At 35.7% G+C, this 23,361-nt stretch overlaps 1 protein-coding gene across 3 annotated transcripts in view; it reads left to right on the forward strand.

Annotated features, from left to right (window-relative positions):
- The first annotated feature begins 1,494 nt into the window (after nt 1-1,494).
- The window catches only part of arhgef7b (Rho guanine nucleotide exchange factor (GEF) 7b), a 35,615-nt gene continuing 13,748 nt past the window's right edge, over nt 1,495-23,361 (forward strand). The window contains exons 1-7 of one of the 3 annotated variants that reach the window (XM_030152439.1): nt 1,495-1,902; nt 5,178-5,261; nt 11,510-11,594; nt 13,442-13,566; nt 13,754-13,958; nt 19,672-19,763; nt 22,839-22,933. In XM_030152439.1, coding sequence (XP_030008299.1) covers nt 1,738-1,902; nt 5,178-5,261; nt 11,510-11,594; nt 13,442-13,566; nt 13,754-13,958; nt 19,672-19,763; nt 22,839-22,933 — 851 coding nt within the window. In that variant the 5' untranslated portion in view covers nt 1,495-1,737. Of the gene's footprint in view, nt 1,903-5,177; nt 5,262-9,553; nt 9,571-11,507; nt 11,595-13,441; nt 13,567-13,753; nt 13,959-19,671; nt 19,764-22,838; nt 22,934-23,361 lie in introns of those variants that run through there. The other 2 variants (XM_030152435.1, XM_030152448.1) reach the window with 2 other exon arrangements.

Consider the following 23,361-nt stretch of genomic DNA (forward strand, 5'->3'; position numbering starts at 1 on the left):
CCTGGAGAAAATCGATGTAATATGGGAGATATGGTTCGTTGGATACATAAGTGCATTAACACAAAGTAGGGCAGGCCTCGGATGAACTGTGCCAGTGCGCTCTTCAAGAGGAGCCATGATTAAAATTAGGCCATTTTAAGAGAAGCCGAGCTATGTACTGTTAATATAGTTCAGGATTTTGTGAAAAATAGGAAATATGTGTCAAAATTTGGGGGATCGGATAGGATGTTAGGCTTATTTTTCAGTGGAGTTCAGTATATTGCCTGTGGATCCACAACAAAATGTTGCCTTCAGAAATGAACACTGAGGATATTGAAACAGCCCATATTTATGAGGGTTAAAGGCTGATTTTAGAATCTGGGGGTTTATGGGGTCTGGGGACGCACTCTAATAAGGTTAATTAAACAAACAGCCTTCAATGGGACGGTCCTGACTCTGGAAAGCGTCAAGTGGAATAGAAAGACTTGGGTTACACGGAAACAGCACAAATCAGCCTTCAAAGTTAAAGCCTGGATGAGTTACCCATGTGAAGGAAGCCCTGTTCCATGGAAAGAACAATGAATGAATGAATGAATGAATGAATGAATTTATTTTTGGTTTGTACATGAGTCATTGCACTTAGTACAATAATTAAACACAAAAAGCAAAAAAGGAATAGGCCAGAGGCAAAAGCTCATTTTCTTGCCTGTCCTTTTCACCCAATACACCGCTTACACTAAACCAAATGTGCACAGCATCGAGCATTCACACCATTAAAAAAAAAAAAATCAACAACAACAAAAACATATCTACCATCTCAATTCAATATTTCTAAATTATTTTAAACTGAAAGCCTTTTTTTGGTTTTATTTTATTAAGTTGTTAACTGATAGGTCATGTTTGGCAAATAGAAATATGTCAGAAACATAAAAAGAAGGACCATTTTTACTACATTTACTCCACATTTATTTAGGTTTTCACAGGGAAACTCATATAAAATGTGTTATAGCAAAGAGAGAACAGTTCAATAAATGTGCAGCGAATTGAAGAAAATAAAAAGTCAAGAAGAAGCTTGACAATAACAACAGAAAAAGCTTTTTATTAAATGAAAATGTTTGACTATAAACTATATACTAACCATAAAACCAAAAAAAAAAAAAAAAAAAAACTGAAGAAAAAGTAAATTTTTCAGCAACATATATCAAGTGAACATATAAACAAGTGTCTACAGTCACTGTCATTGGTGAATTAATGCTTTGCCACATTCACATAAAGCACATCTTTTGCAGCTGAAAAGCAAAGAAACTGCATTTTAACTGAATTATTTCTATGTATTTTTAGGATACAGGGTTCTAAAGTTATGAAACATTTGATATCAGTAGATGCTTTTGGTAGCTGAGGGTTCATGTGAGGAACTAAAAGACTTTTAATGTGAAAGGTGTCCGTAGGAGCTGTGTTGTCCATTGTGTGACTTGACTGTGGTGCAGCTGGAACAGTTGTGCACAAGCAAAGGTGATGCCAACATCCGCTCAGAGACAAGGATCAGTGCCGGACAAGCCGAGGCTCTGAAAGGAAGGAACCTATATTTATCATTTCTATGTTTTTTATTTTCATTATTATTATTATTGTTTTGTTTGTCGCACAGTTAACGCTGGAATAAGGTTGAGCTGATTCCTCCTGTTTCATTTCGGACGCACCACAAGTAGGGTAGACGCTGAGAAGATCTGCCTGCTGTTGTATGGAATAAAAGATTCAAGGATGAATTCGGCCGAGCAGACAGTAACATGGCTCATCACCCTGGGGGTTCTGGAGTCTCCGAAGAAAAGCATCTCGGACCCAGAGGCGTTCCTGCAGGCGTCTCTGCAGGATGGAGCGGTGCTGTGCAGGCTGCTGGAGCGACTCAGACCCGGGACAGTGGACAAGGTGAGAGGAGGACCTGTCCAAAACAAAAAAAAACAAAACAAACAAAAAAAAAAACAACAGAGTAATACCACAGGAAAAATAAAGGATAGGACAAATTAAGAATAAAAAGCCTAAATATGCACTCACTGTCCCTTATACAACACTGAAAACATAGTAAAAGAAGCATAAAAGGGAGGTTTTGAAAGGAACAAAAATAACTCAAACCTCATAGAACACTAATTCATTTTTGGAAATAATTATGATGTGATAGAAAAAGTTCATTACAGTTTATTACAGTACGCAAACCACAGGATATATGAAATATAACCTGTATTTCTATAGCTATATTGCTATGCAATGTGTGGGTGTAGACTTAATTTAAAAAAAAAAAAAAAGTTTATAATTTAATGAATACTGGGACTTTACTTTTTACCCAGGGACAACAGTTGAAAAATAGCTTTTTTGCTAATACTGACACATTTACAGAAATGTTCATTAATGTGTACTGTAACTGCTAAATAAATAAATACATAAAATAAATAGTTCTGCTTCCACTTTCCACATGGATTTAATATTTGTGAAGAAAAAAAAAATCCAAGCAAGACATTATTTACTGTTGTAAGAAACTCTGATGTCATTTATTGAAATAGTACCACATTAGGAAAATACTCCACAACACGTTAAAGTCCTTTACTAAACTAAAAGAATGAAACTCATCATTAAAATATGATGAAAATATATTGTAGTAGTGTTTTTAGATTCGCTTTACTGCTGTGTGTGTTGAGGGATGTGTTCATTTCACCTACTAACTGATATAATCAGTGGTGGTGATTCAGGAACTTTTTCAGAAATTTTCGGTGCCTCCCCAGGAACCAAACTTCATTCGTCAAAATACCCCATGAGTTGCCTTGACATCTAGATTTTTGCTGGTGTTTCTTGGTTTATAAAGAGTCAGGGAGGGACTGTTGTTGGAATGTTAATCACTAAAGCTGAAGTAATATTAGCAACACACCATGTCACCAGCTATTACTATTTACCAATACATTATTTTGGGTCCCAACCTTATGATCAGCATACACTATATGGACTAAAGTGTTGAGACACATTGAATTCCGGTGTTTTATTACCAATGGGGGGCTGGGATATAAAACAATAATGACACTGTATTTAACCAGGAAGTCCCACTGAGATCAGAAATGTATTTGCGAGGAGACATGGCCAAGGTAACAGCAATATATATAAAAAAACACATAAAAGATGTGAGCAATAAATAAGCAATAAAACAGAATAACAGCACAAGCACAATGGCCTCTCCTGTAAAACAATGACATCCCTCCTTCAATGCATTCTTTATGATACTCATTATTTAATCGTGGAATATACTGAGGTGAAAGCCTCATTGGCAGTATGACTGAGAGAATATGAATAATAGCGGCAAAAAAACAACAGAAAACCTAACAATTAGATTAGTTTAGTTTGCTTACTTCAATCAGAAAAAGAAAAAAGAGAAAGAAAAAAGACAGAAAAAAGAAAATCTGTTTTTGCATTTCAACAGAATGCACACATTATGACCGAAAAGGAGCATTTAACAAACCCTGTTTAACAAAACAGCTGTAGCCTATGTCTGTAACAGTAGTTTCATACAGAACTCTCAATGTAACACAATATCTGCCATCATTTACTGCTGTAATTCATCATTTATAGCTGAACATCATTCAAGAAATCATTACATTCAACACTGTCTCAACTGCCAAATTAATTTCTTGTTTCATAATTCCTTAGATTTAGTTAGAATTAATTACAATGTTATTACACTCAAAACATAGGTAAGAAGTGGTGATAAAAGCAAAATGATGCAGTTAAACAATTATAACAAATAAATTTAATTTAACCCATAAAGACCCAGTGCTACTTTCAGTTTTCAAATGAATTTTTCTCTCTATTACGCTTTCGCAAGTGAGTTATCACCATTGATTGTAATATTATCTTCTTTATTTTGCTTTTTTTCAGTGAAAAACAGGTATTTTCCTATATTTAATGTACTGATCATGTAGATGTATTTACAAGCTCAGATTAAATGTGAGGGTTACTATATCAGAAACAGACAAAACTGAAGAAAAATGTACTTTTTCAGCAACGATATCATTAACTGAACACAAAAACTTGTGTGTCCATCCACTGTCATTGATCCAACTCCATGGGTTTTACTGGTGAATCAGTGTTGTAGAAGATGACTGTGTTTCCACGTTCACTACAGAGCCTCTGAACGTCCAAATGGATCATATCTGATGACCATGAAACGACAACAAACTGTATTTTACACCAATTATTTACATGTATTGAAAGGATTAATGGATGACTTATTAATGGACTTATTAAACATTTTATATCAGTAGATGGTTTTAGTTGCCGGTGGCTGTTTGGGTCTTTATGAGTTAAATCAGCTAAAATATGGACAGTTATTAGAAAAACATACATATGATGCAGTTTGAAGTTTTTTTCTGCTGCTGCTCCATGTTGCATCTTCACAATGAGTTAAACTACATTTTCTAAGAACAATAAAAACAGGTGGTACTTGCATCGTAATAAAACCATTAGAACATATTTTATGGCACTAAGTGGAAAATCTGGATCCCTGTCTCCCCATTCTCCCCCCTCTGTGTGACGTCACATCCTCCGGTGGCTTCCCCCACCTCCAGCCGTGGATCCTGTGGATCTAATAAGTTAGATCTGTGGACTACTACTCAACCCAGCGCTGATAACATCCCTTCAAATAAAAGCACCAAACAATGTTCTGGACGTAGATCACATTTTATAGTGTTGTTACTTCTCAGTTTACAGTTTTGTTATTGCGCGTTATTTTTTGTGAATCTGTAGAGCATATTACGACTCCATTTTTTGAAGATAAATAGTGACAATAGACTGACTCATAAGGCAAGATTATGACCATTTATTGGTTATTGTTGAGCACTATGACGCAGTAAACCACAATAACAGCTTTATTACTACAGTGGAAATCGAACTACCTCCTGAAACTGGTTATTCACGCATTTTTCTTTTTCATAAAATCGTTTTCAGCAAAAACACTTGAATCAATGATCAAAGAGCTTTTATACTGAAAGTTCAAACCGGGGAAGTGACTTCTCATTCTGATAAGCAGCAAGTGGCTGCAAGTGCAGTGGCACCGCCTGAATAAGACTGTTAAAAGACGGAAAATCAGTTTTAACAGCTTTAACAAGCCTTTGTATTCATCCCGGGTCAGTATTCGGAGCTGATTTTGTGACTTTTGTGTGTAGTTTTTCCAGGAACCGAGGAGCGACGCCGAGTGTCAGCGGAACATTAACGAGTTTGTTAAAGGCTGCGGAGCGTTCAGTGTAGAGGTGAGATAACAATGTGTGTTTTTATTCACCTACAACACACTGAAGGACTGCCAACCAACTAACACACCTATGGTTTCAGAGTTTCACCTTAAATTCACTGCAGTTTGTCACAGCTTTTCTCCGGTGACGTCTTTCAGTTAACGGCACTCACGAGACGGTCCGTTTATTGTCATGCGCCAGCTGGACAGGTGACATGTAAACAGATTATACACCTGCAGAGGAGGTGTGGGGCATTACATGTACTAACAAAGACAAGGCTTTATGGAAAGTTGATGTGGCTTGATTTATTAATGGGATGATAAAGTGATAAACATGAAAATATATACAGACAATCGACTGATTTATCTCCAATAATAGACAGGGTTATAAGAGGAAAGTAACTAAAACTGCAACTAATAGGCTATTTATGAATGGATCATCCACAACAAATACATTTCCAGCTATTTTGATCATCAGTCAGCTTCTCAGACTCAGATTTGTGCCTCTTTTTGGAAAATAAGTTATAGTTGTTGTTTTTTTTTATATATAGCACTTAATGAAAGTAGAACATGTTCAGTTGCGGAAAAAAATACTAGATCACCCCTTGTTTTCTTTAATTTCTTGTTCATTTTAATGCCTGGTACAACTAAAGGTACATTTGTTTGGACAAATATAATGATAACAACAAAAATAGCTCATAAGAGTTTAATTTCAGAGCTGATATCTAGCCATTTTCCATGGTTTTCTTGATAATAACCAAAATCACTTAAGTTCTTACATCAATATCTATGGCATTGTACTGACAAAAACAGTGCTTTTAGGTATTCCATGTTTTCTTTTCCATCTGTTTTAGTCACATGATACACACAGGAGTTAGTACTTGATTGCATAACCATTGTTTTTGATGACTTTTGATGGTCTAATAATTTTTTCCGCAACTGTATTTCTTTACTGTTTCTGACACCAGACACCAAAAATGATCATTATCTGCATATAACATGAGAAGAGCATCAACAAGCACAGACAGGGATGTATCAAAACTTAAAGTACAACGGTAACGAAGTTGGTCATTGAGTCACAATATTATCCCATCATAAGAGGGTTGAGTTAGCTTAGGTATTGTCCTGTCATATCATTCAGATATATTCTCATGTTACATCAGATCATCTTCACGTGTGCAGAATGGTTCCTCTGTGATGTCATTGTGCAAGCATTGAAATAGCATTGAATGGGCACCTGTACCTGTCTGCTAGAACTGGCTGCTATATTTCAACATTCATTAAAGAGTTCCATACATTTTGTTATTACATGTGTTAGAGGATATACATCCACCTTCAAGTCTACAAATACAAGCTTATGCAGATTGTTGTTGCACACAGATGATACATATTGGTATCCCAATAGATAGACATACACCCGCTGACATGATTATATGTCCATCATTTTCATTGACATTTGTGCACATTCTCCTGATGTGCATACTTACACATGTTGATAATGAATGAATGGGATGCTTTTAAAGCAACAAATAAACGACAAAGTGGTAAAGAAAATATACACAGACAATTGACTGATTTATCTACAATAATAGACAGGGTTTTAAGGTGAAAGTAACTAGAACTGCAACTAATAGTCTATTTACGAATGCGATCATCTACAATAAATACATTTCCAGCTATTTTGATCATCAGTCAACTTCTCAGACTCAGATTTGTGCCTCTTTTTGCAAAATAAGCAACATATAGTTGTTGGGTTTTTTTTTTTGTTTTTTTTACATAGCACTTTTAGAAGAAGTTTCATGAAATACATATCATCAAGACATGTATTTCTTCACTGTTTCTGACACCAGACACCAAAAATGATTATTATCCGCATATAAAAAAAAAAGGGGGAAAATGCTTTTTTTAGTCCCTCATTGGGGAATTTCCATTTTTCCAGGCTTTTGTTATTTTGTACACACCTTTGAACAGGCTGCCACATGGTTGGATGCCCAGAGCAGGTGGGGGTTTGGTACCTCGTGTGCTCCAGCGACCAGTGCACATGCACTAGCTTTTAAAGGAGGGGACTGTGATTCCCAAGCCAGGTCTTTACCAACTGAGCCACTGCTGCCCCATATATGTCTTCAGGACAGTAAGATTATGCTTAAAGCAAAGAGGACAACTCCTCATGCAAGTTAAATAAAAAGTTTGGCTGTGAAACAATGGACTCAGGCATTCACTATCAGTCTTATTAAAAGACAAAACTGCATCATGTACATTGATTTGATATATGATATTAACTTCCAATGTTCAGTGCTAATTAAATGTCATGCATGTCTGTTTTGACTTAATAAATATATTATTGCTGCATAAGGATAGGTTATGATTAAATGGTAGTTATGGAAACAAGAAGCAGAGATGGGCACTGTGTCTGACTGACATAATGAAGTTGAGACTTAAGAAGAAGCCATCACATTAATCACATTAAGAGGATCTTGTATTTTTATTTGTATAATGTCAGCGGAGTTAATTAGTATGGTCTGATGAGATAGATTTAACATCTAACCTACCAGTTTGGACTTTGTAGAGTTCAGCATAATTATGAGGATGGACATACAGTATAATAATATTGTTTGTACACAAAAGGATTTTTAGCTTTAGCAGAGTCCTGATATGGCCCACTTCTTTGAAAACTGATCCCTGAATAGTTGTGGAGAAACTGAAATATAAAGATATGAAAAGTTTAAAAGTTTGACAATATGTATGAGTGCTCCACACTTTGTGGAAAAAAGTAGATCAGCCCTCCTGAGTTGATGTGCTTGCCACAGTTGTTCAAGTGTGTGTTAGTTTTGTGTGAGAGTTGAATAATAATGAATGCCTTGTTAAAAACTCAACTCAATAGCCTGATAGTGGGTATGTAATAAATTGATAAGAAGCTGCTGCAATTAATCAAAAACTGTATCTCAACTCTGAATTGTAATTATAATTTGAAAGGTTAATTTCTAGATTTGTCAGTAAGCAAAAATGCAGATGTGTTTGCATTATTCTGTGATAATTTTTGGTAATTCTAGGGGATATGAGGAGATTTCATAGATAATTATATACAGTTGCTTCTTATAGTTGCACTTTGTGAGTTTTTCCATTCAACAGTCGCGGAAAAAATTATTAGACCACCCTTTGTTTTCTTTAATTTCTTGTTCATTTTAATGCCTGGTACAACTAATGGTACATTTCTTCAGACAAATATAATGATAACAACAAAAATAGCTCATAGTAGTTTAATTTCAGAGCTGATATCTAGCCATTTTCCATGTTTTCTTGATAATGACTGAAATCACTTCAGTTCCTACATCAAAAGCTATGGGACTGTACTGACAAAAACAGTGCTTTTATGCATTCCATGTTTTCTTTTCTGTCTGTTTTAGTCACATGATACACACAGGAGTTAGTACTTGATTGCATCACCATTGTTTTTGATGACTTTTGATGGTCTTATAATTTTTTCCGCGACTGTACTGTATGTAAGTCTTCCACGTAGAGGAGTGAATTTTAAACCGGTCTATCAGATAGATCATGACTGAAAATGTTCTGGAAGAATGATCTGAAAAGTGTGAACTCTGTCTACACACATTAAAATGCATTGTTATCACAATTAAACGCGCATACAAGGGTGTGTTAATTTGTCAGAGTTTGCACAACAGTGGGTCATACCAGGTTATACTTTGCTCCACAGTGGATGTGAGGGTTAGAGGGAGTACAATGACACACATACGCACTATTGATTTTAACATGGAAAAAGCTGTGGGATCATAACAGAGAAGAGTCCCAGACTGCAGAGTTAATGTGGTTTAGCCAGACAGTTGGAAAATTATTTAGATGGTGCAGTCAATAACAAAGGAGAAGGGTGGGGGGGTACAAAGCATGTTAAAGGAGCAGCAAAAAGAGGATGCAGGATGAAATGGAGGAGAGTAGGCGGGTTGGCTGATGTAATGTAACATGCCAGGCAGCCAGTAGATTTTCCAATCGGGTTGATTAGAGGCATGTTGGCCATGTTGCTGGAAGCCAAGGCCTTCATTACTCGCAGACTGACTGACATCAGCGTAGTAATTCTCCCAGACAGTCATAGGACGAGCAGAGGACGAGCCAGGCTGCCCGTCCAATAGAGGAGGATTATACGGGTCCAGTGTGTCCGTCAATGAGATCTGACTCCCTGATAGCCACAAAATGAATCGAACAACAGTCACAACCATAAATTTAGCCTCTACTACAAATGAGACTTAATTGAGCGAGGTATTGATTGTTTGCATTTAGAGTCCTTTCTTTGACACATCACATCAAGTGCTTCTTATTTGGAGGTAAGATATTTAACCACTGGTATTTATTTCACTCTGATTGTGTTGTCTTAAGTGCTTTTTGCCTCCCATAGCTTCAGGAAAGGTCTTTTGTTACTTTACACATTTTAATTTCTATTTGTTAATGGATGCATGTATTGGTTGTGACTGATTTGTTCGCCTTTAACTTACAGTGATTGAAAAATTTGCTGATGGACACAAATAACTGGAAGCTATTTCTAGCAAACATTTCCTGGTTGCATTGTCAGGATTTGTATTTTCTTGGTTGTTTTTTCCAGAGTTTTTGGTTGTTGAATAAAGCAGTACAAATGAATAACACAGAGCTGTAGGGAGTTGTGACTTGTATTTTTCCCACAAGGAGACACTGATGTTGCCTAAATGATTTTTTTTTGTTTTGTTTTTTTTAGCTTTTTTTTAATTGGGAAGGAATCCTGAATGTACTATACTGTTCATGTAAATGCTAAATGTGCTGACCCTCGTACTCATACTGGATCTGGTGGGATCATTAATAACACTGTTGACTGACTAATATGTCACGTGAAATTTTTCAGTTTCATGTTTCATTATCAAATGTGCCTTTGCTCCATTAGTGGGGTACAAGATCCTTCTGCTTTTCTTGTGCATATCTCTTGTGTTGTCCTTGGTGTCACATTTCATGATTGGACATGAATACTGAGATGTAATGTAGCCCAAAACCAAAAAAAAAAAAAAAAAAAAATCAAAAGCTGAATCCCTGAAATGTTTGCAAATGTAGAGCCAGTAATGGCACTGCAGCAGAGGATACCAGGTCACATACTGAATCTTGGACAAACGCCAGTGAGGAAGATGGAAGTGTATAAACTGTTGGGTCTGTATGGCTTTGAGCCTGTGTATAAATTAAAACGAGTGGGTTTTTATGGTTATGCGTACAGAAAAAGGACAACAGCAGTAAAGAACAGTTATTTTTTGTGGCTAAATTAAGAAAATACCTAATTTTTGATGAAATGTGACCGTATAAGTGTCACATGTTATATCTGCTTTTATTGTTTAACATTATGAAATTAAATCTTAATGTTAAAATATGAATATTTTAACTTTGACTTTCTTCCTTCTTGCTTGATTCTACCTCCTTGGGTATATAGAAGCACAGTCAGTGTGTTGTATACACAAGATTAGGAGCTTCAGAGGTATTTTGATTATGGTTGCATATGTGTTGTGTGTATTTCCGTGTGTGTGTGTGTGTGTGTTTGTGATGGGGAGATTACAAGGGGGAGCTCAGACACTGGGTAATCCTGCTCCAGACTGTAGTAAGAGCAGGGACGTCATACTGTAAACCCCGACTAAACTCGGTTTTTCCTCATTTTAAGACCAACATGTGCCTTCACCGTACACATTTACTACATGTTCTGCATCGTACTGATATACAGACCATCAAAAGTCATCAAAAACAATGGTGATGCAATCAAGTACTAACTCCTGTGTGTATCATGTGACTAAAACAGACAGAAAAGAAAAGATGGAATGCCTAGAAGCACTGTTTTTGTCAGTACAATGCCATAGCTATTGATGGAAGAACTGAAGTGATTTCAGTTATTATCAAGAAAACCATGGAAAATGGCTAGATATCAGCTCTGAAATTAAACTCTTATGAGCTAGTTTTGTTGTTATCATTATTTTTGTCCAAACAAATGTACCTTTAGTTGTACCAGGCATTAAAATGAACAAGAAATTGAAGAAAATAAGGGTGGTCTAATAATTTTTTCCACGACTAAGTGCATATGTTTGTGAGAAACAAGTACAATTTTCATTATAACTTGTCTGAATTGCTTGACTCTTTCCCATTTCTGGGCAATTTATGCTCTGTAACTATGTTATGGATCTTTTTACCTCCAATCCTCTACTGTATTATTGTTATAAAATGGGAACCGTAGTTTTTTTCTTTTTTTTTTTCTCTCCTTAGCCATTTGAAGTCAATGACCTTCTGCAAGGACTGAACTTCTCCAGGGTCCTGAACTCCTTGGTTGCACTTAACAAAGCTACTGAAGGTAAATAAATCAAATGAGTGAGTGAATGAATGAATGAATGAGTGAGTGAGTGGATGAATGGATGGATGAATGAATGAATGAATGAATGAATGAATGAGGATAATCATTTTACGTAAATTCAATTAATTCAAGTTCCTGTTTTGTACTACAATTTGAATTATTTACCTATGTCCCAGTTGAAAGATGAGAAACATAGCAATATCTTTGGTCAGGGCAACCCCCCACCCCCACCCAAAAAAAAAACAAAAAAAAAAAAACCTGCTGCTGCTACAACCAATAGGACCCCATGATAAAACGACACTTTGATCAATGCAACAGGTGTGTCAACCTCAGTAGTTATCCACATTCTCCTCATTCCCCTCAATTTAGTATTTTTTCTCCATTCATACAAATATCACTCTTGTAACAGGTGGCTCATAAGTTTTTCACGTTTATAACTATTGTGACCAATATAGAAGATGAGCACTGATGAGATTTAGTTACTGCATCTTTAATTGCATTATAGACTGAGATTCTCTAGATTATATTATTGCACAATCTGCTTGTTTGTTATTTGTTAAAGTCAAGTTTAGTACATGTTTGAAGCACAGTGTGGCTACTGCAACTTGTATGATTGATGAAATTGCACAGACTGTAGGAGGCTAATGTCATATACAGGATTTCTGCAGGTATCAGTATCAGCAAATCTAATTTCATGCTTTTTAATGTCACTTAAAACAAATTTAGTGCCCATGTCCAACTGCAGATACAGTTTTGTATATAGTTTTATGACAGTTTACCGTTGACAGGCTTTAACCAGGTTCTGAATTGTTCCTCCTCCAATCACTTCTGCCAAAACTTGCATTTTCCCATTTTTCCGACATTTGCTAATATTCCCTCTGCTCTTTCGCCACAGCGTGAGCACGCTCACAGCACATTGCATTCCAAGCATCCGTTGTTGTGACTTTGTGTATCGACCATAAACAATAGCCAATTAAAGGGTTCCGCCTGTCAATCATCACACTATACTTCCGATCAATATTATTAAGTGTTTATATAATCAAAAAAATCATGAATAAAAATGCTTTTTTCCATCAAGTGTATTTAATTTTTTAATACCTCTGGACATCAACGTTAATGCACTGTAATGCCATTTAAGGCCTTAATTTTCACAAAATCTATTTAATGACTTTTAATGCTTGTTAATGACCTGCATAAACCCTGATAGAAACAAAATAAAATGTTTCAGTTTCAGAAATCCTGTTGTAACATACACACTGTGTAAGGAATCATTAATCTGAGATATGTAAGTATTTAATTTGGCTCTCTGTGCTGTTACTGATGTCATCTCCATCCACTCCTACTCTCTCAGCCTCAGGAGCCTCTCTCTGCTGCACAGGGACAGTGATTGACTTCTTAGTCCATGTGGTCTACGTAACAGACGGTGTTTATAACAGACACACTGGCTGAATTCAGTTTATCTCTTCCAAACCCACATACTGATATGCTTCAGTTTCCAAAAAAATATAAAGTGTGTGTTTATTTATTTATTTTTTTTATTTTATCTTTTGGCACATTCTAAGGCACTCTTTTTTTTTTAATCAATTTTTAATTTATTTTCATTGTGCTTCTCCAAAAGTACAATACAAAAAAAAGAAAAAAAAGAAGGAAATTCACATTTTATGACAAGATTTTGTGACACACAAAGTATACCCCCCCCCCCGAACCCCCATACCAACCCAACCTGGATCTCAAAATGTGAAAAAAGGCACTTTTTTTTTGCCTCCATATTCATTCTATAATCAAAGTGCAGTTCTAGATAACCTTTGTATATTATCTTTGAATGTAATCTTAACTTTTGTGTGTAGAATCAGGTGTTGCCGGGGACAGTGTGTGTATACCACACTCCTCAACATTGAGGATCAAGTCATTTGATTCTCTGAACACTCAGACTCGCTCCTCCAAACTGCTGCTGCCTCAGTACCGCAGCCTGGTGAGTTACCATGACGATGTCAGAAACAAAACTCGCATTAATGACAGTAAACAAACCTTGATTGCATCAGATACACAACAGTGTTTTGTTAAAAAAAAAAAAAAAAGCCCTCCCATCCTGCTGTTGGTTTTCATCCATGTTATCATCCAGAATTTAACGCTTTCTTCTCCTTTTCTTTCATTTCCAGGACATGTCAGAAGGTAGTGGGTGTGGCCAGCTGCTGGTCAAGGCGCGCTTTCCTTTCCAACAGACCAATGAGGACGAGCTATCCTTCTCCAAGGGGGACATCATCAGTGTGAGCAGGCAGGAGGAGGGGGGCTGGTGGGAAGGCTCGTTCAATGGCAAGACTGGGTGGTTTCCCAGTAACTATGTACGGGAGTTGAAAGGAAGTGGTGAGTCCAGCTCCTTTGTCTTCAGATGTTACACATGTACTTTACATTGTACCCTGTCACTGTTCATTACCATGGAAATGACTTCACTGCTCTACTTTGGTCACACACACACACACACACACACACACTGTGTTTTTGGTACACATCTGTATATTACCTTAAGAGAAGTAAAACACAACCACTATGACTTATGATGCATGCATGTTTATTCACATGAAATGAAATGAAAATTATATGGCAGGCAGGTTTTTTAAAAAAGATATAATTGTCAATATTGTTTTTCTTATTATGCAGCTACATTCCCTACATTTGCCACTTTTCCACTCTTGTCATCAGCTCAACAACTTTTTATGCATTTTCACTATTTCTCGCTGCTGTTTCTTTTTTTTTTTCACTTAAGTTTTTATTGAAATTTTATAAACACAGGCACCAAAAACAACAAAAAATGAACAAACCTTGCTTGGGTACACTACACGACACTACATTCACATTAATTAGTCCTTCCACCACTCCGGGTTCTGTAATCAGTCCATTTATTCCATTTTTTGTCCATTTGTGCTTCTTGTTGTCACAGTTTGTGAGTTATTTTTTCCATTGTATATATTCCTTCAATAATTGGGATCCACTGGTCCTTTGTTGGTGGTTCTGTCTTTCCCCAGTTCCATGTAATAGCTTTTTTACAGTCCAGCTGCTGTTTGTAGTAGAACCTTTGCTGAGGGTCTAAGCAAGCCACAGCAATACTAAATGTGACTTTTTTTTTTACAATTATCTTTTTATTATTATTTTCAGGCAGCATTATCTTATCAGCGTAATGTATATAACTTCTACATATGTCAAGAAAAAACAAAAACATACTCATACAGGGAGCAATGACAGAAATAGCAAAAATATACACAGTAACCTAAACTAGAGTTAATGGGAAATATTAAGTATTTTTCCCATTCCATTCTTTCCTTTTAGAAACCCTTTTCCCCTGTAGAAAATTAACACCCAGCATTTAAAGTGTGTAACATGAACCAAGGGTTTACATGGGTCCATATGCACGTTACTCTTATTAAGTAAAATCAGCTCTTAATAGCGTTACAAAATCAACCCAGTTTTTCCAATAATTAGTGAATTTGTCTGATTCAAGTCTAATCGAGAGTCACCTTCTCCATCCTATAGATGTCACCTATCCTCCATTTTTGATGCATCCTTTTTTTCGCCACTTCCTAGTGATGGCTTTATTATCTGCCACCAACAATATCCTGTGAATTTGTTATTTAAAGGGTTCACTTTTCCCAAGTATCAGATCACATTTTCATCACATTTTCAAGTAGACCCCATCTTGATAGTGTAAATCAACCACAGATTTAGGTCTAAACAACTATATTCTTGCCTGAAAAATCTCAATACAACATTTTACTTTGGATATTATAACATACAGTTATAAGTTTCATCCTCCTCCGCTGTTGCTTCACTCGTAGCAACTGTGGCACTGAAGACAATGTCACAATAATTTACACTGCATTGCTACGACACCCAGCCACGTTGAGACAGTGCCATACTCGTACTGTCCCTGCAGTGGAAATGGAATGAGCCAAATGGAGCCAAGTCGAGCCAAGCTGAGGCAAATTAAGTTGATACCAGCAGACTTCATAATTAAGACAATCTTCTAATGTAACTGTGTACAGCAAGATGTCCCCAGCAGTGACACATATAGACACAGACATTTACAAGTATTTGACATTATTGTAGACGAGTTGTTCTGATTGCAGCAAGAGATCAGGTTTTTTAAGTTTATATATTGAAGGGAACACGACACACTTAGTATTACTGTTTTCACATAACCAGAGAAAATGTGTTTTCAAGCTTTTATATTAGTTAACAAATGGTGCACAGGCACAACAAACCCCGCCCCTCGCACGTATTGTAGTTTATTTTGGCATCGATCCAGCTGATGTCATCATGTCTATGCATGTGCTGATGTCAGTATATCAACTGCCTCTATATATGTGCCAAGTTTGAAGTAAATTGAAACAAAATTGATATTTTTATAGACATTTTAAATCTCGCCCATTATAAGTAAATGGGAAAAAAAAAGATTTGAAAAAAAAATTTAACTTTGACCTACTTTCCCCAAAATGTCACAACTATTCTGGGTCACTGGTGATCTATAAACCCCATTTGGTATGAATTTAACCAATAGTTTTGCTGCTACGGACATTTGAAATTTCGCCCATTTTAAGTAAAAGGGGAAAAAAAAAATATTTTCAAAATTTATTAAAAATTGAAACTGTGACTTATTTTCCCCAAAATGTAATGACATTTATTCTGGGTCACTGGCAATCTATAAAACAAATTTACTATGAATTCAAGCAATAGTTTAGCTGCTAGAGTGTTAAAAAACAAACAAAGAAACAAACTGAACCAAAATAATACCCCTTGCCTGCCCTGTGGGGGGTGGGATAATAATCTCTGCTATTTCGAATTAAGTTATTTTGCAGGACTATCAGTGCAGTATTGTCTCACCAGTGTTTATGAAAAACCATCCGGATTTTTCTTTTTATTTCTGCATCTAAAAAAAAAAAGCTGATACCTACATATAAATATTCCAAACTGCATGTTCCTACCGATAACTGGGACTGGTCATTACCCAGATACAAGTAGTAACTCCTAATGTAGAAAGGATGATGATAATGATGTACAAACAAACATTTCCCATGTTGTTATCTGCTGCCCCCTGTGTTCCTACCCCTGCGTTTCTTCATGGCTCATTTGATTGTGTTGCTCGGTTGTGTTGCTTTCTATGGAGGGAAGGCAGGAAAGAAGGAAGGAAGCTCCACAAGCAAACAAAGACAGGAAGTTCTAGAGCTGCTGTACAGAGAACTTCCTGACCTAAAACATGCAACAGAAACATGGGCCAGACAAAAGGACACTGAGGGACAGCAGTTCATTTTTTTTAATATATCTATCGCTTTTTTGTTTGTTTAATCATGTCGCTTATTTAAGTAGAAGTTGAGGTACCTGTGTGTTTTAATCTCTCCACTTTTTACTGCACTTCATTTACGTATGTGGCAGATTTAATTACTTTTCTTGCAAGACTTACATATACAACAGATGACAAATGACTTAGATTTAGAATTTATTCAAAGTTTTCACAATGTTTTTCACAATTTCTCTAAAACATTTTTAATACGTAACACTGTTTTCTAAAAGATGAGATTGTGATTGCCTTTGGCTGAGTGTTCATGCACCACAATATTTATGGTACATTTGTTTTTATCTTTTTTTTTTTCTTTTTTTTTTTAAATTGTACAGTTTTTTATGTTTTTTAATTTGTTTTTGTATTTTATTCTTTTATTTAGGTTTTATTTATTCGTCTGTGCAGCACTGTTTTCTTTTTTTGTACAGTTCTATGTCTTTTAATCTATTCTTGTATTTTATTTTTTTTGTTTTGATTTTATTTGGTCACTTTGGTCCACAACAGTTGTTTTAAAGTGCTTTACAAATAAAGTTGGATTGGATTCCCTTCTCTGCCCCAGTTTATTATCTTTTTTAGTGGCAACAGACACAAAATACCAAGAAACAGAATGTTGTGTAGGAGAATTGAAGGTTAGATAAACCTCAAAATATTATCACAGCCTTTACATTCTTAAAGGTCTATAATTGGATGTTTTTGCGGAATAAAATGGGAAAATAGTGAGTATAAAGTATATAAAATAATAAAAAATCAAAAGCTGAGGGTCTGGTTAAAGCTTCTAGAGTGTAAATGGTTGAAACTCAATAAATTTAACCCCTACATTTCAGGCACATTTGTGGAGAGGAAAAAGGCGCACTGATTCATTGTATTTGGAAATGTTCCAGAATTAAGGAATTTTGGCAGGAAGCTGGAGTACTAGTGCAGGAAATGTTGTTAATTAATATTGAAGTGGAACTTACATAATATGTCCTGGGTATCTATCCAGAGGCATGTAAGACAAGATTAGAGAACGGATCTTTATAGACATTTATCTTTTTTTTTTTTTCCACCTAAGTTTTCATTGAAATTTTATAGACACATAGTCACCAAAACAACAAAAACAAACCAACCTTGCTTGGGTAGTAACATTACATTCACATTATTCAGTCCTTCCACCATTCTGGGTTCTATAATCAGTCCATTAGTTCCATTTTTTGTCCATTTGTGCTTCTTGTAGTCGCAGTTTGTGAATTTTTCCATTGTACAGTCTTGGAAAAAGTTATTAGACCACCCTTGTTTTCTTCAGTTTCTTGTTCATTTTAATGCCTGGTACAACTAAAGGTACATTTGTTTGGACAAATATGATGATAACAACAAAAATAGCTCATAAGAGTTTAATTTCAGAGCTGATATCTAGTAATTTTCCATGTTTTTTTTTTAGATAATAACCAAAATCACTTCAGTTCTTCCATCAATATCTATGGCATTGTGCTGACAAAAACAGTGCTTTTAGGCATTCCATGTTTTCTTTTCTGTCTGTTTTAGTCACATGAGACACACAGGAGTTAGTACGTGATTGCATAACCATTGTTTTTGATGACTTTTGATGGTCTAATAAGTTTTTTCATCACTGTAGATATTCCTTCAATGATTGTCAATCATTGGTCCTTTGTTGGTGGTTCTGTTTTTCCCCAGTTCCATGTAGACATATATCTCTTACAAGCTAAAAGAGTTATTTCCTTAATGTGGAAATGTACTGGTCGACTAAGTATTGGATGGCGGCCTAAATAAATGAACTTTGGAAAAAAATTATATATACATGTAAGATCAGTCATGATAAATTTCAAAGTATTTTGGGCTCATTTATAAACTTCTAAGGGACAAAGAATTATCCCAAAAGCTGGAGGAGTCTATACAAGTACAATCTGTGCCCCTGATATTTAAAGAGTGTTAAGGGTCCAAATAACTGTGTAAAATTTGCTCTATCAAACATAAAGCCTCTTGGCCAAATCCAGCCTACCAAAGGGTCCAATCTGACCTGTGGGATGAATTTGTGATAGACTGAAGATATTAACTATGAAGGGTGTCAAAATCAAATTAGTTTGGGGACCACATGAAGACCAATTAGATCTCAAGTGGGTTGGACTTGTAAAATATATCAGTCACAATAAAAATATCATAGTAACAATCTATAAATAATGACAACTTCAAATGTTTCTATTTGTTTTAGTGTAAAAAAATTAAATTACACGAAAATATTTCACCAAAAATGGGAGGAACCTGAAATATCTTAGGAAGTGGAATTTTAATATTATTTTGTCTGTTACGAAATGTTTAGTTGAAATGCACATTGTGTAAATGATAAACTGAGCCGTAATATTCTTAAAATTACACTTAATTTTCTTTAGAAATTTCCAGTTGTTCATGTAATGTAATGAGTTTGACACCCCTGATCTAAAAGGATGAACCCTGTTTTTCCTTTTATTTCTTTTCATTTGCACAGTCATACATAGTTAAGTTTATACTTTATGATTTGCATGTCAATTTTTATGTCCTCTTTTGTAGCTTATTGTATATAGGTCTGTTGGAAACTCAATAAACATATTGTTGAAAAAAAAAAGATAATAAAAGTACTGCACCTCAATTAACTACAGTCTTCCAGTAAACAACACTTAAACAGTAATCAGTAACAGTTGTATTGCTTTTTCTGTTTGATCAATGACTCACTTTTTTACATGTCAATGGATTTGTCCCCTGTTTCTCTCTTTATAGATAAAACATTAGAAAAACAAAAGCCTGGGACGGTGAAAAGTCCTCCTAAAGGATTTGACAGTACCATCATTAGTAAGACCTACTATAATGTGGTGAGTATCCAACTCCTCAATGGTTTATTACTTATGTATGGACTGTATGTGTGTGTTTATCTTGTCAAATTTGTTTATAGTATCAGCTATGACTTCCAACAGGGTAAAGCATGAGGTTACAGTGACATTTCAGGGGATTTGACAGGTTTATAGTAAAATATAGATGAGCAGAAAGGCTTACTGGTTTTTTTATTTTATTTTTTTGACTTGACTCCAGTTTATGAGCAAAATAATTAAGGTTAGAGTCAAAATTCTGTTGCTTATGGCACACAGAGAATGTTAAGAGTTATAGTTTTTTTCTGCCCTTCGTTATCAGTACTTGTATAATATCAGTCATTTCATTTAATGGCTGTATATTCTAAGTCTCAAAGGAAAGGTTCAAAGTCTGACTTACAACAATCGAAAGGTTCCTGTGTAAACATTTTACATTAACCCTCCTCTAAATAAGTCGAGGGACAAAAATCAGAACTCATTCTATGCAAAATGTATTCAGAGGTGTAAAAAAAACATGCAAAAAGGCAGAACATAGGAAGCTAAATTAAGAATTTTTAACAGGTTGACGACGCGAGATAGGTGTGAAAGCACAACAAAACACTGAAACACAGAAACGCTCCAAGAAGCATGGTTGCAACAGCACTTTAGTTCTAAAATGAATTCCCATTTTTAATGAGAGTGGACAGCAAATGATGATTATTGTGTAAATATCAGTAAACACAGTATAATATTGACTCTTATGGATGGATGGATGCATGCATGGATGGATGGATGGATGGATGGACTTATCTCAAACTGGGAAATTGCGGTGTAGCAGCAGCATGACACACATTCAATAACAATATAATACAACAGCAAACGTAAGTAAAGACAAATATAACATAGGAGAAAACACTATAGACTGTACATTATAAATTAGAACTATAAAAAGATCTGGGTAGAATCTGGATAATAACTGTAATGTGCTGAAATAGAACTGTAAGGTGCAAAACAAGGTGAAATATTCCAATCGGGAATGTGCAAAATGACATTTAAGTGCAAATGGATTTATGAGCAGAGACCTCAGACAGAGGTGAGTCCACCATGGTCTCAAAATGGTCCCTTTAGGTGTGTTTGCCAGTCTGTGTCACTAATTTCTGTGCATTTATGTGCCATTTTGCTGAAAATATCATCTTTAGCTGTTTATTTTTTTTGTCTTTGCATGTTTTAACTTGAACTGTAGAACATTAAACCTCAAGGGAACTTTACTTGTATCTGCTTTATCTGCAAGTTAAGCCAAAAAGTTAGTAAATAACTCCTGAAGCAGCTTTAACATTAGAGGAATGCACTAAATCAACTTAATGGATGTGTGTCTGCTTTTCTGGACTATCACCATCAGTATTTTTACATCTGCACACCCAGTTAATGAGCGGGAAACGTTAGATTACTTTTATGAGAGCATGTGATCATTTGTGAAGGTGCATGTGTCGTCTGCGTGTGTGAGTGCAGCAGATGTAATGTAGGTTATTCCTTCCATCCCAGTGGTTTCTGGGGCAGCCTCACCCCGGGGTTGGCTCCTGCTGGTGTGTGTTTTTGTGCTTTAATAATGCAACAAGCTGCCACAGTGTCCCTGGGCAGTGCATCTTTGGTCAGAGTACCTGAATCACAGACTCAAACCCTGAAAGCCTGAAGTCAAAGCTGTTTCCAGAGTCAAACGTCAAAGAGAAATATATATATATATAAAAAGTTGTTTTTCTTTTAATGGAGCCCCCTCACCCCCAATAAAACAATAAGGATAAAAGGAAAGGCTGTGCACATTAAAGCTAGAGAGGCAGATGATGTGCACAGGAGGCTTCAGGACAAAGGCTGCAACCTTTTATTCACAAAGGTTTTGTTACAACGCTGTTATTGTTAGACAAAATCTTTTTTTTTTTTTCATTTGGAAAGATACTTTACAACAGACGACTCTGCACATTTGGATACCATGTCTGAAAAATCAACAATGGTAAAGCATGAAATTTAACATATAAACGTTCCATACAAGTTCTCTGTTTAAAAAAGCAAAACAAAGACAACTGTTCTTTTTTTTTTTAAATGTACTTTTTGATTTGTTTTTGAGAATACCATATCGCAAATACTTATACTAAGAAAACAAAACAAAAAGACAGCAGGGGGGAGGGTCCAACATTTGAGCAGCATCTAGTCCACACATGTATCAATATACTCGTATATATACGAGTATAAAGACAACTGTCCTTTCAGTAAGTCGTCCCCTTTTTTTTGATTTTGTTATATTTTGTCAAACATACCTTAGAACAAAAAGATGTCTCATTTTTCCCTCATTTTCATTATTCTTATTCCAAAAAACCACACAAGTTTCCGCTCCAGTACAATCAACCAGTTCAGTTCTAACTTGTCAATTCCAGATGAGTTAAAGTTAGACAAAATCTATGTTTTTACACTTATGTAATGTGATGTATGACAAGTTAGTAATTGTGTATGCAGGGACAACCATTTCTTTTTTTTTTTTGGCAAATACCATGGCACTGGCTCCCTATTTTTGTCTCCTAAATCCAAAATAAAGTCATAAACGCTCCTGGCTACTGCATCCTAATCCATTGTGTAGACACAGCAGGGGCATATATAACTTGTCTAATATGCTACAATTCATTAAGCTCATCTTTACTCTGTGGTTTCTGATGGTGTAGAGAGATTAACCAATTAGCCTGAAGAGCCAGACCCATGGAAAGCAGCTCGTCTGGTGGTACAGCTCCCACAGGGTTCTCATGTCTTCTCCATTAGCTTTACAACAATGGTGTGTTACCCAACCAGGCTTTTATAGAGCACTGAGGATGGCTGCAGTCTCTTCAGCCATATTGACATATTTTTAACAGAGCAGAAGTAAAGACAGTTTGGCTGATTATTATAGACTTGTCTAGATTCTAAACTGTTTAACAAAGTGCTTTATAGATAAAATTGGCTTTTTGTGGGTAAAAGCTTTCAGCCGTTCCAAAGCTGTTCTCATATCGTTTCCCATTAACTATTAATTATTTCACTTGCTGTAAATAATATAAAATTGTGCGTGCGTCATATCTTCGTCAGGTCCTACAAAACATCCTGGAAGCTGAGACCGAATACTCAAGAGAGCTGCAGAGTCTCCTGGGTTCATACCTACGCTCCCTTCACCCCACAGACAGGTAGTTATTTTTATCATCTTTCCTGTTTTATTCAGCAGACAAGAAAAACAGAGGCTGCCACTGGTATGCTGAAACTTATAGGTATGCATTTCATTTTGTGAGGAACACATCTTCAGAGCATCATTACACAACTACATTACATAAAGTTTAAAGAAAGTCAGTGTATGACAAAAACACATATTACAGCACACATAAAGTACGTATTACTAGACCTGACCTCTGTGCTTCACATGGAGAAGATCAGATACAACATGAGTAATAATCTAAAGACATTTTATAAGATTTGGCAGCCTTTTTTTTTGGGGATCATATGCCTCAAACCAATGAAGACCTTGGCAAGGGAAGTGGTCCATAACCTCCTGAGACCCAGTAAGTAAACATTGTCACCATTTTACATTAAATAATTGTCTTAATTGGAAACAGCATGA

The sequence above is a fragment of the Sphaeramia orbicularis genome, chromosome 2 (genome assembly GCF_902148855.1).
Source record: "Sphaeramia orbicularis chromosome 2, fSphaOr1.1, whole genome shotgun sequence".
Lineage (NCBI taxonomy): Eukaryota > Metazoa > Chordata > Actinopteri > Kurtiformes > Apogonidae > Sphaeramia > Sphaeramia orbicularis.